The sequence below is a fragment of the Paramacrobiotus metropolitanus genome, unplaced genomic scaffold, assembly GCF_019649055.1.
Source record: "Paramacrobiotus metropolitanus isolate TYO unplaced genomic scaffold, Prichtersi_v1.0 Parri_scaffold0000008, whole genome shotgun sequence".
Taxonomy (NCBI): Eukaryota; Metazoa; Tardigrada; class Eutardigrada; order Parachela; family Macrobiotidae; genus Paramacrobiotus; species Paramacrobiotus metropolitanus.
The window spans coordinates 1,933,378-1,951,760 of record NW_026570228.1 but is presented as its reverse complement, the minus strand read 5'-3'; the positions used below and the strand labels follow the sequence as shown (position 1 = coordinate 1,951,760).

General features: G+C 41.4%; 2 protein-coding genes and 2 long non-coding RNA genes across 13 annotated transcripts; 2 read left to right on the top strand and 2 right to left on the bottom strand.

The window, feature by feature from the left end:
* Window positions 1-214: 214 nt before the first annotated feature.
* On the bottom strand, window positions 215-6,860 carry LOC129582732 (uncharacterized). Of its 2 annotated transcripts, XR_008689673.1 has the most exons (7): window positions 6,756-6,860; window positions 6,446-6,623; window positions 3,360-4,920; window positions 2,883-3,103; window positions 2,597-2,741; window positions 1,159-2,135; window positions 215-690 (listed from the first exon to the last, which is right to left on the bottom strand). It is a non-coding gene; the product is annotated as an uncharacterized LOC129582732 (long non-coding RNA). The 2 variants fall into 2 exon arrangements; XR_008689672.1 differs by lacking the exons at window positions 6,446-6,623; window positions 6,756-6,860 and having other exon boundaries at window positions 3,360-5,303.
* Window positions 6,861-6,940: 80 nt separating this feature from the next.
* On the top strand, window positions 6,941-8,917 carry LOC129582729 (uncharacterized). Of its 3 annotated transcripts, XR_008689667.1 has the most exons (3): window positions 6,941-7,189; window positions 7,412-7,466; window positions 8,376-8,917. XR_008689667.1 is itself a non-coding variant. In XM_055474335.1 (2 exons), the coding sequence occupies exons 1-2, from the start codon at window positions 8,175-8,177 to the stop codon at window positions 8,730-8,732; spliced, it is 360 nt and encodes a 119-aa protein (XP_055330310.1). In that variant the 5' UTR covers window positions 7,972-8,174; the 3' UTR covers window positions 8,733-8,917. The 3 variants fall into 3 exon arrangements, 2 of the variants coding, with proteins under 2 accessions (XP_055330310.1, XP_055330312.1); XM_055474335.1 differs by lacking the exons at window positions 6,941-7,189; window positions 7,412-7,466 and adding an exon at window positions 7,972-8,177; XM_055474337.1 differs by lacking the exons at window positions 6,941-7,189; window positions 7,412-7,466 and adding an exon at window positions 8,221-8,315.
* A 479-nt stretch (window positions 8,918-9,396) lies between these two features.
* On the bottom strand, window positions 9,397-15,135 carry LOC129582728 (rapamycin-insensitive companion of mTOR-like). Of its 7 annotated transcripts, XM_055474333.1 has the most exons (10): window positions 14,649-15,135; window positions 14,022-14,277; window positions 13,757-13,808; window positions 13,189-13,698; window positions 12,242-12,704; window positions 11,786-12,058; window positions 10,840-11,300; window positions 10,076-10,548; window positions 9,845-9,983; window positions 9,397-9,709 (listed from the first exon to the last, which is right to left on the bottom strand). In XM_055474333.1, exons 5-8 carry the CDS (start codon window positions 12,688-12,690, stop codon window positions 10,127-10,129), a joined length of 1,605 nt encoding a protein of 534 aa, XP_055330308.1. In that variant the 5' UTR covers window positions 12,691-12,704; window positions 13,189-13,698; window positions 13,757-13,808; window positions 14,022-14,277; window positions 14,649-15,135; the 3' UTR covers window positions 9,397-9,709; window positions 9,845-9,983; window positions 10,076-10,126. The 7 variants fall into 7 exon arrangements, with proteins under 7 accessions (XP_055330308.1, XP_055330306.1, XP_055330305.1 ...); XM_055474331.1 differs by having other exon boundaries at window positions 13,189-13,808; window positions 14,627-15,135; XM_055474330.1 differs by having other exon boundaries at window positions 13,189-13,808.
* On the top strand, window positions 14,871-17,589 carry LOC129582730 (uncharacterized). The gene is made up of 5 exons (XR_008689668.1): window positions 14,871-15,042; window positions 15,938-16,278; window positions 16,448-16,678; window positions 16,827-16,903; window positions 17,197-17,589. It is a non-coding gene; the product is annotated as an uncharacterized LOC129582730 (long non-coding RNA).
* The last annotated feature ends 794 nt before the right edge of the window (window positions 17,590-18,383 follow it).

The window sequence follows — 18,383 nt, the reverse complement described above, 5'->3', positions numbered from 1 at the left end:
TGTTAATAAGTTGTTAATAATATCTGCTATTAGCAGACTGTTAACAAATTTAACAAGAGCAGAACGATGGGCTAATAATTTAAGTTAGCAAACAGTCTAAACAGATATAAGATTTTCCTGCGATTAAAAAAAAGCAGGTACGCACCGCGGTATTATCGGTTCCCAAGAAACGGAAGCTTTTCCGCCGTCTCATATTCTGCAAACATTGGGCACTCCGCTTTTGTGTCGAAATACTTACGTACTTGCTGTCTTGCGGCGCATAGATGCCGCGTTTCACTAATCAAGTGTTAATATGCAACAATCATCTCCTTTGCTGCTTCGTTTTACTGTTTTGTTTAGTGGCGAGAGGACATCCGCGGGACAAAGCGGCAAAAAGCGCGAATCGCGCACAATATTTTTATTATTCTTAGACATTGGCTTCTTTCTCGGCAAACAACGGCGAGGGCACTCGCAAACATGCGCAGGCGCCGTGGTGAAGGAGATCAAGCGCTGCGGCCGAGGCGACGCATTGAAACTGGGCAGGGCAGCGGTGATGCATTCGGACGCATTGTCCCACGTGTACTGCACCCGCTGATCGACCAGTGGCCACAGTTCATGGCGATTGTGCCGGATGGCCAACCAATCGCGTGATTTCAGGAGATCAGCGCCACGTTCCGTTGTTGACCATAATCCCAGAACAAATACGCAGTCCTGGAACAACGACAACGGGGTTTGAGTCATTATTAAATTAAATGCCATATGATGTGCTTGTAAAGCACGAAACATTACAATATATTACCGGTATCGCGCTTTCAATGTGAATGATGTAGTAATTATGTAAAGCGTAAATTTAACAAACGAAATCGGATCAGTCGCTAACGACAAGCTGACGGCATCCTTCAGGAAAACGATCGAAATCGATGATACAGGAGTAGTTAACAAATTGGCATAGCTTAAAAAAGTGAAGTATAGAAATGCACACAAAAAAACACTACTGCATGATTACTGTATACTGTACGGTCACTAGGTTTTTATACATACCGTTATCTATTTTTAAACCGATACTGACTTCATCGTAATAAACATCACTTTAGCAATGCTAAAATAATGTTAATGCCCTTAATTAAACAAATTATCATATATAATTTGATCTACCTATGAATTCGCATTTGCACATACCCACGGACGGATAAATTCGGATGTTCCGCCGCAATGTTAACGACCATATCCAGCACATCGTACTCGTTTCAGCATCCACATTCCATCGACAGTTCGGCCGATGTGACCAAGAGTCCACAGCGCCCATTTGGACTGATGGTTAATGGCTCAGTGGACGTTGCCCGGATAACTTTAACGCTCACCAAATGGGGCATTTCCTCGCGAATTACATCGATGGTTTCCACGGCTGTCTGAGCGACAGTGATGTTCGCATCCTGCCATCCGTCCAATTAACAACTTCATTCCCCATTCAGATAATCACGGCAGACGAGCGTAAAAGCGTCCGCAAATGCAGCGTCGCGTAACGCCGGAGAGCCTGCAAAAATAATTCGCAGCATACGTCAGAATGCGACCTGTTACCAAATAAAAAACGACAACTATTAGACCTTCAGCTCCCAATTTCTAAACATAAACAACTATTCCATTGTCTACGAACGTCATAACGTCATCAGTGTTTCGTTAACCGGAGAAACAAAGGTTTAAGGCTTTGAGTAATAATCCCCTCGAGAGCCCATCGTTCTGGTTATCCAGCATCGTGATAATTAGTCTGATGCACGATTCACGAGAATCAGACGCGGAAATATATCAAAAACGCCGGTTTTCTGTAGCATTTTCTCTCCCTCGGGATAACATGATATTTTTCCGACGAAAATAAAAAATCCAAAGAGCAAGATTATAACAGTTTCAGGCTTTCAGCGGATCGAAGATCACATCAGCACCGGGATCTTGGTGGGACTTTTTCGAATATCCGGTGAAATCCGTCAGCAGCTCTTCTGCTGTCGCATGTCTGGTACTTCACGCAGCAACATTTCCACAAAATGATTAATAATTTAATACCAACCACCGAGTGCCTTCAAACCGTCGCGATTCTGCTTTTTTGGTATCGCGGAGAATAATTTATTCGGGGGTTTGTAGAAGATGATCAATTATTCAGAAATCTAAAAAACAAACAAGCGGATGTAATTCACAGTGTATTGTTACTAACGTAAATTCTTGTGTACCAGATAGCCAAAACTTTTGCCATAACAGTCGAAATGTCAGAGACGCATGTAAAAGCATAAAAAGGACAATGCCACAGACATATCAACATTTTACGTTGCGTGTCCAACGCCTCAAAACTTCTTACGAAGATAATCGTTTTATTACTTAATTTCTCAGAAGCGTAATACAATGTTTTTGACCATTTATGATCATAAACGAGACAATAACTTAATGTTCAGGAAAGAATACTGTTTATGTACGTAATTTCATGTACACACACGTGCGTGTTTTCAATATGTGTCATGACTCGACAAAGTTTATTAGAGCGCGTTAAATACCGTCTGCTACCAGTTTATTAAATTAAATACCAGTTTATTAGAGCGCGTTAAACAAAACTTGGTATCCAAATTCGACCAACCTGTAGCCGCTAGCATCACTAGCACAGATGGCATCGGTCTTCAATAATGACGGGATAAGCCGTCATTTCCACCCTGTAACCGTAGGCCCGTATTGTCAAAGAGGACAAGTGAATCTCATCATACTGTCGTCCAGGTGACCAGGTCCTGCCAACCAGCAAACAAGTTCCGAGAAAATATTAGCCAGTTTGAAACGTTTTTAAGAAGACACATTTGTCGTCTCCAGACTCTCCACAGTGTTCACAACATGCATGAATAGAGAAATGCAATATGGAACGGCAGACATACCCTTAGCGAACCATCGAAACACTTCAGTTCACGATTTCGCCGGCATATTTCCAGTACATGCTCCAGACACAGACTGAGACACGGTGGCATTTCCGGCTGGATGGAACGCTCATGGTTGAGGCGGCAGAGATCGGCAACGGCTTCCGCGTCTTGGACGCGGCTTTTGTATTTGTTGATTGACGTGGCTAGCGAGACCAAAGTCAGCATCTGTGTGGTGAATTCTGCGGGAAGATAAACATTCGCCACAAAAGTCAGGGTATAAGTAAAATTATTCTTGCTGCTTATCAAACTGAACAAACAATAAAGTAATTACTAATTACTGAGAAGAATTACTACTCGCGCAACAATCATAAAGGCATAAATCGCAACTAGATTAAAAAGAAAGGAAAAGAATCAAAATAAATAAAGAGTATAAACTATAAATAAGTGAATTAACATTCATAAGACTACTGGAAAAATACGATAAAAATCATTTACCAGTAGTGATAAAAAACCTATTCAATAAATATAATGCTCGCCGGAGCAAATCCGGATCGGCGGTTATCAAATCCTCAATCAATCGGGTGTGCTGGAAGAGAAACAACAACATACTAAAACTGGTCCACAAATTGACATGTGTCCGACCGAAGTACGGCAACAAGGCACGCGCTTCGCCGACCACAAAGTCCTCTTATATACTCGTACTCCAGGATTCTGCAGGATCAGTAGCATTTATTTTCAAATATTTGCAGTTGCAGTGCCGATAGTGGTATAGTGCACTTACAGCAAGGGACAAGGGAGGATTCAAAATCCTATGGAATAAGAAGTAACTGAGATACAATGGTGGAATACAGCTTCCCGAAAGAGCAGACAATTTAGGCAACGAAGTCTAGCATGCACTGCGATATTATGCAATAATGGGAGTGCTGCACCCCTGCAGCACAGAAGGCTAAAGCATTCGTATTAATTTTGTATTGTAATGTACTCGTAGTCGTATTTGTATTGCCTCAACATAATCAGTTGTACAAGAATGTCCAATACAAAAGTGCTAACAAGTAAGGTTAAAAAATGAAGACAATTCCCAGTAAATAGCAACAATACAACTATTAAAATTTGTTGTGCTTTCTTCTCTTGATCGCCTCTCACCGGTGTTATTAAATTACTTAAGGGGAAAAAACTCATAAAAAGTAACTCATGCAACTTTATCATGCGGCTTCGCTTCGCACTCTTCGAATCCCGGCATGAGCAGTATTTTTTGGAATTTGAACCCGGAACGCGCTAGTCAGCGGCAAACCTTAAACACACCCGCCGAGTTCAACGTTCCAGAAATATTCAAAACAACTGTCTTCCATGATAAGTGCTGTACATATGCTCTTCCTCATTACATATGCTGTGCTGTTCCATGATAAGCGCTGTACATACTAATCGAATTATTTTCAAAGTTGCCCACACTGGCGAAAAACACTTGCAAATACATGCAACGAAGAACCTGTTATCTCGACGCACCGGTATCTTTCACTGCTGCAATAAAACCAATTTAGCCGCTCATGCGCAGGAAATCGCATGATAATCGCGATATAAACACGAGTATTAAGTACACCAAACATTTTGCAACTATAAATATCTACAACTGTAACTAGTTGCAAAATGCGAAGCATAATAGTTAATTATGTACAATATTATGAAGTACTCCGTACGACAGAAAATTTTCGCGTACAAACTGATAAGTGTGTAACTTACAAAAACAATTATAGCTATACTCACACAATGTAAGTAACTATAGTTGTTTCAAAAGGAAGCAAAAACTGTGGTAAATATGCAGTCAAGTACAACTTCTTCATCAGACTAAAGAGATGGTTTTCACGATCAAATTTCTTACCGACAGACTTTCGTAAAGTCATATATATTCCTTTAACCAACCCCGTTTTCGGATTCTGCCGATCCGCTGCCCGCCAGCCGTCACAATAACAGTCATAATCGGACGAATCGGACGAGCACACTGAAATAATCCCATATCTCGGCATTCAGGACCGCCACTCGGTGATACTGATACAACAGACTGCAAATAAACCGACAAAAGATACACAAAATTCGTCTCCAAAACATGATAGTAGATATACGATGCTTCTCAATCAGCAAAATCCCAATGACTTTCCAGTTCCGGCCTACTGAACACAGCCCTGTTGTTTTTGTGGAGATTTTAACTGACTGGAATCACTACTCTAGATCACTACGATGTCACAAGAATAAGTCGTACTGCGTATTACTTTAAGTAATACGCAGTACGACTTGGATTGTCATGTAAAAGTACGTAATATCACCGCTGCACGACGCTAAAGTCTAGCCACCAGTCACATCACTGGGTAAAAGCGCACTACAGAGCCGCTGATAAAACAACGAACAATATTAAAACTGCAGCCCATTGGAAGCAGCGATTCTGTACAGTATTCTACCCATAGTTTTACGCTCAACTAGTTGCGAGTCTACTACAGAATACAGATTTCATGGTCTGTATATATAATAGTCCGAATTCCTGTATGAAATTACTAAAATCCCAGCGTGACGAAAATTTAAGCGGTGGTGCGGGTTTTTAATACACACTCTGCTGTACTGGCAGAATGAACACACACTCTGCTGCAATGACGCAGCGCCTCATGACGTTTTTCAATTTGATTGCGTCGTACTAGTACTTCAGTTTGATTGCGTCGTACTAGTACTCTCCAGTCTTTCCGATCCGGTAGATGTTATCTTTGATTCCCAACATTCTGATCTTCGTTTGTGTTTAAACTTTTCATTGAGCGATAACAGTGATTGTTTAAAAGGTTAACCTGAATAATAGTACTTAATAGTAAGCAGTATTCAGCAGTTCAGTGAAGTGTTCATTGTTCATTGTTCATCGTCACCTCTGTACTTACAAACACTCCTATCGACAACACAACAGCATTGTCTCTGCAGACCCGAGCATCTGTGGCAGCGATTATCACCAGCAATCAGGCCCGCGCTGGGGTTTTTTTTTGGTGGGGGGGGGGGCGTTTTGCTTCAAATCCGCCGGGGTGGCGGCCGAAAATGGTGGGGGCGGAGGTTGCGGAAGGGGGGGGCGCCATACTTTAAATTCGCCCCCCGGCGGTCAAAAACCGAAAAATCGCCGCCCCCCGGCGGCCAAAAATCGGAAAAGGGGGGCGGCTGCTGCCGCCCCTTCAACGCAGGCCTGCAATATAATGAACTGACGAATTTTCTGAACACTGGACACATATTCCATCATTAATACATGTTTACTAGCTTCTGACGTTCCAAGCGCCAAACATCATTCTTTGACATACAGCTATCAAAACAGTGCAGTGCTAATTTTGCGCGAAAATTTCTAATAAACAGGTCTTACGTGATACGGAGACTTGCGATGCTCGCTACGTTGCATAAGTTTGTCATTGCAAATTGTGTATTCACGTGTAATCGTCCCAATACACCGCGCAACAACTAGTCACACTGAGTTTAGCGATTTCGAACAGAATTCGGACTATTATACACGGACCATGCAGATTTAGACATGAGTGTGTATGGATCAAATTGTACGATTTGTCGCTTACAGTGTATGACAGGTAGGTAGGAAAACCATTTCGTCGGAAGCCAAATGTACGTTTGAAGACAAAAGACAACGGCAACGGCTTCGGCGCCTTGCACGCGACTGTTGTAAGTATTTGTTGATAGCCGTGGCCAGCGAGACCAGCATCAGTACCGGTAAACTCTGCATCTGTGTCGCGAAGTCTGCGGGAAAATAAACATTTGCCACAAAAAAGTCAGATTAGAAAATGTTATTCTTGCCGATGATTTTGCATTATATAATTACACTCGTTTGCAAATGTCACCAAAACGAACAAGCTGTAATGGAGAACCTACCACAAGGGACAAGGGAGGATTTACGTTCCACGGGAATAAAAAGTACCTGAGATACGATACCCAATACAGCTTCCTAAGAAAACACCACAATACATGCTATGAAACAGAGCACAGCGATAAATGAAATTATGAAATACTTACTGTACAATCATTCCTGCCTAAAAGTCGGGTTTAGGTCACTGGGCGGTGTTAAAACCAGCGACTAATCACAATCCAGACCAGTTTCGGAATACCTGTGGATTGGCTACGTGGACTTCGAACACCTCCCTCCGGTCTACTCTGTCCTCACTCCTCCTGGCTGCGAAATTTCTTGCCTATATAAAGAGAAATGCATCAGAACTGCGCAACAGTTCGGGAGTTCATTTGAGTTCTTGATTTTATCAGCAAACTTCTCCGCGAGTTCAGTCCTCTCAGTGTTAAATTTCATTTTACAGGTGAGCCGGTTTCATCACTAATTCCTACCTACTGTGAATTTTAGTAAATTGTGCTTGTAAATTTATAAATTAGTAAATTATAGTAAATTAGTAAATTTATTAGTAAATATATTTATTTATTAGTAGCTTATTTAGTAAATTTTAGTAAATTGTTTGGTTTGTCAATCTTTCAGCAACGCCTATCAGTAGTTCTACCTTTCATAAATTTCTTGTGCTTTGCAGAAGATCTCGCAGTGAAATCTGAACAGTCCTGTCACCTGTGTCAAATTCCTTAACGGTAAGTACACTGTACACCTGTGAAGTAGTTCGGAATTATCGATTGCAGTACATGTTCAGTTGACAAAATGCAGAAGTAATGAAATACTTTATGGGAAACTTCTTCGTACTATTCGAGTATTTGTAGTCAATCCTGAGAATCATGAAAATAGCATGAATACCGTATCTGTAACCGGTCTTCGGTTCGGCGTCTTATGGGTCATTTTGTCTGGAAATCTACTGTAGGTTCTCGAAGCATTATTGTTGGTCAGCATATCGTTGTGTAAAACGCGTTGCATTTAGTTTTTTTGGCTGGATCTGGTAGGGTACGTAGCTAGTTCCAGGTACACCGGCGGCGGTTGGAGTACCATCGGTTCGACGCTATCAAGGCGCGGTGACATCATCGAAGTAGTATAGGTTATGGCCTTTAGTGTGGCATAGAAGCGATACCCGTACTATGAGGGCGGATGCCGTCCGACCTACGACAAAGTACAGTTCTACTGCAATCGCATTCTAAAAAATAATACACTGATAAACAGAAGAACTTGGTAGTTTTGTATCGCTTTGTCATAGGCTTTGTCTTCGCTTGACTGACTCTGACAGTTCCACCGTGGATTTTCAAATAGATACTTACCTAAAAAATTCGTTTACTTTACTTGAATCATTGGTGATTGGTTCAAGAATTTGCCGCAATGGTAATTGTGCACTCAGCTTTACTACACGCCGTGACATGGTATGTGACAACTGACAGGTGTAGTTGTTGCCAGTTGTAGTGTGGCATTGAGAATTTATTTTTCGAATGCACTCCGTATCGTAGCAATGGTATACTCGTACAGTCGTACTCGCATGTTGAAGTTCTAACCATTATAAAGTATGCTTACGCTATCTGCACAGTGCTTGATTTGCTGGTGACGTAATTTCGTGTTGTTAGGCCAACGTTCAAGATCAGAACCGTAATTTTGCTGCGGAGCAGCGCCGCCTTCGTCAAGAAATCGACCGACTGCGAGACACTGAAGCCACAATGAAGGAGCATCTGGAGAACCAGGCCCAGCAGTGGGAACTGGATGCCGTGAACGTCCCGTTTCAGTGGGCCGTGGATATGTTCCTCTTCCTGGAGACGCGGGACGAGCGACTGGAGAAAGGGCTCGAGCTGCTGGAGTCGAAAGTGAGCGGACAATTGGTGGACGTCAACGCCAGACTGGGTGGTATCGAAGCCCGACAGCTGGAGCTAATGACTATTGTGAAGGATATTAATGGCAAACTGGACAAATTGTTGTCTAATAACTAATAAGTAATATCAGTACAAAGGTGTTTGTTTGCTGATTTTGAAATAGTCTACTGTCTGTAGTTTGTCCAGCTTCAGTTCGAATGTGATGACCTAAAAAAATCCAACCGGCTTTGCTCGCATAGTGATTGTTTACTGATTAGCTGTATAATCACTTGAAATTAGAAAGCAAACACATTCCACTTGAACTTTCTGAAATTTTGCGATTGCGTTACAGTAAGTACTTCCATCTTTCAGCTCTTGTTAGCAGTACTGGACGTTGCAAAATTACGAACCTGTTTAAAGAATCGAAATCCAGGGCCCAAGACTACCTAATAAAGTGTTTATTCGTGTATGAACCTATGCCTGAGGAAACTTGGTAATTAACCAAGGTACGTCAGAAATTTAGAAAACATGAGATTTTACCACGATTTCGATAAAATAGATGCAGTAATGTGCCGTCACTGTCGTGGTATTATCGGTTCCCAAGAAATGGAAGCTTTTCTAACGCCTTTGATTTTGCAAACCTTTCGCATTCCGTTTTTTGTGCCAAAATGTTTACGTACACTTACAGAGTCCAGACAGTACTTTCTGTCTTGCGGCGATTACTTGCCGCTTTCCACTTATAATATAATATATTATAATATACAGTAATATACAACACTGACATCCTCGCTACTTTGTTTTGTGTTTACTGACGCGAGGAAGTACGCGAGACACAGCGACAAAAGTTGCGAAACGCGCTCAATATTTTTACCCATAAAACAATAAAACAAACGGTTTTCAAACCAACTTTAACCGGAAAGTCAACCGCAAAAATCGCATAAAGCTGCTTTCCTGCCAATGCAGCGTAAAACTTGGAAAACGCTTGTAAGACCGTGTAGTACACAGAAACGAAACATGGTAATAAAACTATATTGCCAATTCCGCAATCTGGGGAGCATCATCACTGCTCAAATTCTCTTCAGGCACAGGAGTGCTCACAGATCGCACTTCGGACTCTAAGGGTTCAAGCAGACACTGCAGTATACGGTACAAAGGTCAAGACTTGCGCAAGGCAGAGCAAATTCGTATCAACCGTAGTACATTACGTTCAAATTGATACAAATATTATCGAGCTAAAATGCAATAATTACCTTTTGAAGGGGCAAATCCAAAAACAACTCTTGTATCATGCGGCGAATGGACAATTTGAAAGTATACGCTGAGAGAATGTGGCATACTTCCGAGTATAGACAAGGATCAAGAAACGAATCAGCCAGCTGGTTCTTCAACCTGCGAATGGCAAAACCAGTCAGACCGGTCGGAAAGTGTCCGATGTTGCTTTGAATATGGAAAGTCGTAAACAGAAAACCGGGAAAACTTACTGTAACAGTCCTTGTTCCGCCGCCTTGTGTCCGAGCGGCGTCGCCAAGGCGCTAATGAATCGCAAAACTTCCCCTTCGCTTGAGAACCACCGGGCTTTCTGCTGTTTCCGCCCTTGACCGATCCATGGCCAACACTGAGCACATGATACAGTTGGACACCGAGTGCAGCTCCAAACCGTTTCTGGGATCAACCTGATGGCTCAGCTTCCGTGTCACAAGATTTCCCACGATATATTCATCTTTATGGACAGATTTGCGAACTGGCTGCTTTCGCCACATATTTCGTCTTAATGGCACACAGATCCCGATGTATTTTTCTTCTTTGGCTGACGACCGATGCCGTACTTCGTCAAATGAATATGTATCGCGATGTGATTTCATCCGCAGAAGCGTGCGACGGGAACGCTCGACTGCCGAACTAGCATGGCTTTCCGGAGAGCGCTGAAAATGCGACTGCCGAGTAGGCGAGCCATCTGAAAATTTCAATTTGCATTAGATAAGGCAGTGAATAAAAAAACTTAATATCTACACCAAAAGCGGCCATAAAAAATGAAAATTTCACTTAGTCAGCTTATCTACTGATTTATCAAACGAATGCGCTACGACCCAGGAAATTTCCTGGTGCATAGAATTCAATTACTGACAAGGGATCGACAAACAATATACCCTTGTACAATAACGTTGACTTTGCATTAGCAATGGTCTTTTCAAGCCGAAGTGTACGCAATTTACTTCACTACAGCTGTGCACTCTAGTTGACTTACCAGTTAAGTCATCCGGTGATCCGAAGCTGCTAAGCGCCGTATCCGTCGTTTTGGCGCTGGCACTGCGATCCATTCTGTGATCCTTCACAATGCCATCTGGCACCGAATCCAGACCATCGGACGACTCAAACCCGGATTCGCCGCGACTAGTTTTGTGTGGTAACGGTCCATCCAAATAGCATCCATCTTTCGTGAAGAAGACATTGGCTTCTTTCTCGGCAAACAACGGCGCAGGCGCCGTGGTGAAGGAGATCAAGCGCTGCGGCCGAGGCGACGCATTGAAACTAGGCAGGGCAGCGGTGATGGATTCGGATGCGTTGTCCCACGTGTACTGCACCCGCTGATCGACCAGTGGCCACAGTTCATGGCGATTGTGCCGAATGGCCAACCAATCGCGTGATTTTAGGAGATCAGCGCCACGTTTCGTTGTTGACCATAATCCCAGAACGAAATACGCAGTCCTGGAACAACGACAACGGGGTTTGAGTCATTATTAAATGCCATATGATGTGCTCGTAAAGCAAGAAAGATTTACAATATCGTATAAAGCGGCATCGCGCTGTCAACTTGAATGATGTAGTAATTACTTACGTAAAGCGCAAATCTAATAAAGAAATCGGATAATCGTTAACAAATCGGACAAGCTAATGGCACCATTCACGAAAACGATCGAAATCAATGGTAGTAGCCAACAAATTGGCACAGTTTAAACAACAAAGCATAGAAATGCAAAGTGAGAAAAGACGCTCCTGCATGATTATACTGCACAGTGCACGGTCGCTAGTTTTTCATACATATCGTCATTTATTCCTTAAAACCGATACTGACTTTATCGTCAGTCAACCCAGCTTCAGCAATACCAAAACACTGTTAATGCCCTAACAATAAGTTAAACAAATTATCGTTATATAACTCAATCAACCTGTGCATTCGCATTTACACTCACCCACGGACGGATAAATTCGGATGCTCTGCCGCTGTACTAACGACCATATCCAGCACATCGTATTCGTTTAGCATCGCCATTCCATCGACAGTTCGGCCAATGTGACCCAGAGCCCATAGCGCCGATTTGGTATTGATGGTTGGCTCACTGGACGTTGCGCGGATAACGTTCACCAAATGGGGCATTTCCTCGCGAATTAGTAGCGATCCTTCGGAATGCTGCACTAGCTGACCGTAAAGATGTTCTGGTAGAAAAATCTCCGGCATGCAGACACTGTAATGATAAAACCGTTTGCTAGTGAACCAATCGCAACAGAAACACTTACAATCAAAACTGCTAATAAATGCAAATAACATGCATCCGAATAAAAATTATTATAGTAAATATGTGTTCGTTATTCTACATTTCAGTTAATCCATAATGACATTAACGTCCACAATAATTTATGCACTATACCATTGCGAAGTTTGCCGGTACATGGACCGTTCGGAATCGCCGCACATCAGTTTAGCGCTGAGCAGATGTTCGACGATATCAACATAGCGCCTGTTGAAGCCATCCTTCCATTTCAGTATCTCCATGTACACCATTTCTTTCATCATCTCAAATCCGCCTTTCGTACCCAAAACGCGTGCGGTCAAGAAATCCGTCATGGGATGGAGATGCTCCATTCGTGGTTTCTCCCGGCCGACAAAGTCATCCAGATTGGCCTTCTCATCGCACGCTTCATCGATGATTTCCACGGCAGTCTGAGCGACAATGATGTTCGCATCCTGCAAGCGTCCAATTAACATGGAACGCTCATGGTTGAGTCGGAAGAGATTGGCAACGGCTTCCCGTCTTGGACGCGGCTTTGTTTGTTGATACGTACTTACCAGCAAGACCAGGGCCGGTAAAGTCAGCATCTGTGTAGTGAATTCTGCGGGAAGATAAACATTCGCCACAAAAATCAGGGTATAAGTAAAATTATTCTTGCTGCAATTTCCATGCTTATCAAACTGAACAAACATCTTAGTAATTACTAATTACTGAGAAATTCCTCACAACGAATCATGAAAACGCAATCTAGCTTAGATTAAAAGAAAGGAAAGGAATCAAAATAAATAAAGAGTATAAACTATAAATAAGTGAATTAACTTTCATAAGACTACTGGAAAAATACGATAAAAATCATTTACCAGTAGTGATAAAAAACCTATCTAATAAATATAATGCTCGCCGGAGCAAATCCGGATCGGCGGTTATCAAATCCTCAATCAGGTGTGAAAAGGATGGGTCGTACGCAATAACACGCCAGCCACAAAATCCTCTATATACTCGTACTCCAGGATTCTGCAGGATCAGTAGCATTTATTTTCAAATATTTGCAGCTGCAATGCCGATTAGTTGTATAATGCACTTACCGCAAGGGACAAGGGAGGATTCGAAATCCCATGGAATAAGAAATAACTGAGATATAATGGTGGAATATAGCTTCCCGAAAGAGCAGACAATTTAGGCAACGAAGTCTATCATGCACTGCGATATTATGCAATAATGGGAGTGCAGCACAGAAGGCTAAAGCATTCGTATTAATTTTGTATTTGTGATGTACTCGTAGTCGTATTTGTATTGCCTTAACATAATCAGTTGTACAAGAATGTCCAATACAAACTGCTAACAAGTAAGGTTAAAAAATGAAGACCATTCCCAGTAAATAGCGCAGCAATACAACTATAAAATTGTTGTGCTTTCTGCTCTTGATCGCCTCTCACCGGTGTTATTAAATCACTTAAGGGGAAAAAAACTCATAAAAAGCAACTCATGCAACTTTATCGTGCGGCTTCGCACTCGTCGAATCCCGGCATGAGCAGTATTTTTTGGAATTTGAACCCGGAACGATTATGCTGTGATGTGTTGTTCCATGATAAGCGCTGTACATACTAATCGAATTATTTTCAAAGTTGCCCAACACTGGCGAAAAACACTTACAAATACATGCAACGAAGAACCTGTTATCTCGAGGCACCGGTATCTTTCACTGCTGCAATAAAACCAATTTAGCCGCTCATGCTTATTTAATATTTTTTAGTCGTTAAAATGTATGGATAAGTTTTTGGTAAATGTATGGATAATCGTTCAGCATAGCGCTCACCATCAGCTTTACAACGTTACTCGCTAAATTAAAAACGCTTCGCTCGCTTCGCTCGCTCGCTTGATTAATTAAAGACGGAATTGCCGATTTCAGTTGACTTACCAGCAGCAAATATGTCGCGCTGGAGATTCTGAATCTGAAAAATTCCTTGGGATTCCTAGGCTTGATGGTTTTGTGGGCTTCCGGCAAGTTTGTGGGTTGGTTAGCATCAGTCAACTTAGCAACTTAGCATACTGTAACCGCACAGCTTGTGATCTGCTGTTTATCTTCTCTGCACACGTCGTCATCTTTAGTGAATTAGTCTGGTACATATCTGCCGATCCATCCGTCGATGCAGGAAATGGTCGACTGAGCAAGCCTACAACAATTATAAAAAGAAGAAAATGACTTGCTCAATACAATTAAAATGTTGAATCACATAAAAAACTATGACCCAACGTTCCACGCATTAGCACCGAGAACCTCTGACGAGAAAGCAATTAATTCTGCTTGCAGTACTTGTACTTCATTTTCTTGGCACAGAGGAAATCGCATGATAATCGCGATATAAACACGACGAGTATTATGTACACCAAACATTTGCAACTATCTACAACTGTATTACTGTAACTAGTTGCAAAATGCGAAGCATAATAATTAATTATTATTATGAAGTACTCCGTACGACAGAAAATTCTGGCGTACAAATTGATAATTGTGTAACTTACAAAAACAATTATAGCTACTTACACAGTGTAAGTAACCATTGTTGTTTTAAAAGGAAGCAAAAACTGTGAAAATATGCAGTCATAATCGGACGAGCACAATAGCAGTCATAATCGGACGAGCACACTGAAATAAAATCCCATATCTCGGCATTCAGGACCGCCACTCGGTGATACTGTTACAACAGACTGCAGATAAACCGACAAAAGGCACAAATTTCGTCTCCAAAACATGATAGTACGTAGATATACGATGCTTCTCAATCAGCAAAATCCCAATGACTTTCTAGTTCCGGTCTACTGAACACAGCCCTGTTGTTTTTGTGGAGATTTTAACTGACTAGAATCACTACTCTAGATCACTACGATGTCACAAGAATAAAAGTAATACGCCGTACGACTTGGATTGTCATGTAAAAGTAAGTAATCGCTACACGACGCTAAAGTCTAAGCCACCAGTCACATCACTGGGTAAATTTTAGCGCACTACAGAGCCGCTGATAAAAGAACGAACGATAAACTGCAGCCTATTGGAAGCAGCGATTCCGTGCAGTATTCTACCCATAGTTTACGCTCACTAGTTGGGAGTTTACTACAAATTTAAACATGGCCACATGATAGTATGGCGTACCAAACGGGCCACAGTTTTTACGGACAAATGCTAATGACAAATGCTTTTTAGTTTTCAATCAAATGTTACTGACAAATGTTTTTTGCTACCAGACAAATGTTTTTTTTTAAATTTTACAGACAAATGTTTCTGACAAATGTTTTTTACTCTCAGACTAATGTTTTTAAAAAAAATTTTACAGTCAAATGTTTCTGACAAATGTCAGAAACTTTCTGACAAATGCTTCTGACAAATGTCAGAAACTTTCTGACAAATGCTTCTCACAAATGTCAGAAGCATTTGACTAGTGATCTCCAATAATTTCCCTGTACTGGAAGAGTGGAATTGAAATTCTACTAAAAAATGAAAATTTTCGAAGTCCCCACTCAGATTTGCGATGGTAGCTAATTCTGACATTTGTCAGTAACATTTGTCTGAAAGTTTCTGACATTTGTCAAAAACATTTCTCTGTAAAATTTTTTTAAAAAACATTAGTCTGAGAGTAAAAACATTTGTCAGAAACATTTGTCAGCAAATTTTTTGAAAAAACATTTGTCTGGGAGCAAAAAACATTTGTCAGTAACATTTGATTGAAAACTAAAAAGCATTTGTCATTAGCATTTGTTGGCCCGTTTGGTACGCCATACATGAGAGTGTATGCATCAAATTGTACGATTGGTCGCATAGTAGCCTGTGTATGACAGATTGGTAGGAAAACGTTTTTGTCGGAAGCCAAATATACGTTTGAAGACAAAAGACATCGGCAACGGCTTCGGCGCCTTGGACGCGACTGGTGTAAGTATTTGTTGACAACCGTGGCCAACGAGACCAGCACCGGTAAACTCTGCATCTGCATCGTGAACTCTGCGGGAAGATAAACATTTGCTACAAAAAAAATCAGATTAGAATTACAGTAATGTTATTCTTGCCAACGATTCTACGTTATCATTACACTCGTTCTGCATAAGTCAGCAAAATGAACAAGCTGTAATGGACGACCTGCCACAAGGCACAAGGGAGGATTCATAATCCTTGGGAATAAAAAGTACTGTACTCGTACCTGAAATGCAATATCGAATACAGCTACAGCTTCCTAAAAAAGAGCATCACAATACGTATAGCCTATACGATATATGCATGCATTATAGGCATTTATAGGCAGTCAAACAGAGCACTGCGATAATGAAATTATGAAATCCTAAAGCTGGGTTTAGGTCACCGGGCGGTGTTAAAGCCAGCGACTAATCACAATGCAGATCAGTTTCGGAATCACCTCCCTCCGCTCTACTCCGACCTCACTTCTCCCGGCTGCGAAATTTCTTGTCTATATAAAGAGAAACGCATCAGAACTGCGCAACAGTTCGCGAGTTCATTTGAGTTCTTTGATTTTATCAGCAAATTTCTCCGCGATTTCAGTCCTCTCAGTGCTGAATTACAGTTTACCGGTAAGCCGATTTCATCACTAATTAAGTAGTAATTCGCACCTACTTTTTGAAGTTTAGTAAATTGTGCTTATGTGCTTGGTTTGTCAGTCTTTCAGCAACGCTTATCAGTACAAAACTGCACTCGTTTTACCATTCTTGTGCTTTGCAGAAGATCCCACAGTGAAAACCTTGACAGTCCTCACTCCTCAGTTCTGTCACCTGTGTCGAAGTCCTTAATAGTTAACGGTACGTGAACCATGTACATAAAGTCCTTCTCCCTGCCGGAGTTACCGATTGCCGTACATTCTGATTTGACAAAACCCAGAAGTAATGAAGTACTTTACGGGAAACTTCTTCGTATTAGTCAATCCTCAGAATTGCACACTGCATCACAGAGTCTGGTTTAATAACGATATAACCCATATTAAGTACGTAATTACCAGTCTCTCTGACTGCATGTTAAACAGCTAGGCATAATTTCGCTGTCTGCGTAGTACACACACGATTCGCTGATGCTGTGTTCTCGTGTTGTTTTTTAGGCTAACGTTCAGAACCGACATTTTGCCGCGGAGCAGAGCAGAGCGTCTCCGTCAGGAAATCGATAAACTGAAAGCCGACGAAACCAGGATGAAGACGAAATTGGATAAGCAAGCCAAGCAATGGGAACTGGACGCCGTGAACACCCCTTTTAGATGGGCCGTGGAGATGTTCCGATTCCTGGAAACTCGGGATGAGCGGCTGGAAAAACATCTTGAACTTCTTGATTCAATGATGAGCGGCCACACGGCGGAGGTCATGACTATGATGAAAGATATTAACGGCAAACTTGACAAACTGTTGTCTTACATTAAGTGATACTGTTGTATGTTGAAGTACTCTGACATATGTTAGACTGTCCAGTTCAATGTACGGTATGATCTAAAAAAATGTCTCCACCGGCATTACTCGCATCGCGATCGTATACCGTATAACACTGCATATACAGTGACAATTCGCAAAAAAACTTCCTTCAAAAGGCAGTAAGACATAATAATAATCGTAGATAGCAAACACGTTCTACTTTATTGTTGCGAATTTTTGAAAGCATCTTATGATGCATTATCAAGGTTTCTCAAGCATAAGCCCAACATCCGAACATGAATTTAATAAGTCTGATTTCGATTCTTTAACCAAAGCCGTATTTCTGCGACGTATATGTAGTATCAGGATGAACACTTTGTTAGCGATTCGTGTTGGGAAATGTAATACCATTTCACAAAAAATCAAATCAAGAGTAACAATTCCACAAAAAATTGTTACAGTACATCATTTCCGTTAAGCTAAATGTACCGAGAACAGAAACTGCATTTCCTCTATGAATATCGGTACCAATTCTTTGGCGTAAAACTCTCCTGAGCGGGGGTTGCCTGTACTGTCGATAATCTTTCATCTGCTATTAGCATACTGTTAACAACAGCATACTGTTAACAACTTTAACAAGAGCAGAATGATAATCTGATTTACGTTAGCAACCGTCTAAACGGATATAAAATTTTGCTGCGATTAGAAAAAAGCAGGTATGTACCGCGGTATTATCGGTTTTTAAGAAACGGAAGCTTTTCCACAGTCTCTTATTCTGCAAACATTGGGCACTCTGCTTTTGTGTCGAAATATTTACGTACTTACTTGTTGTCTTGCGGCGCATAGATGCCGCGTTTCATTAATCAAGTGTTAATATGCAACAATC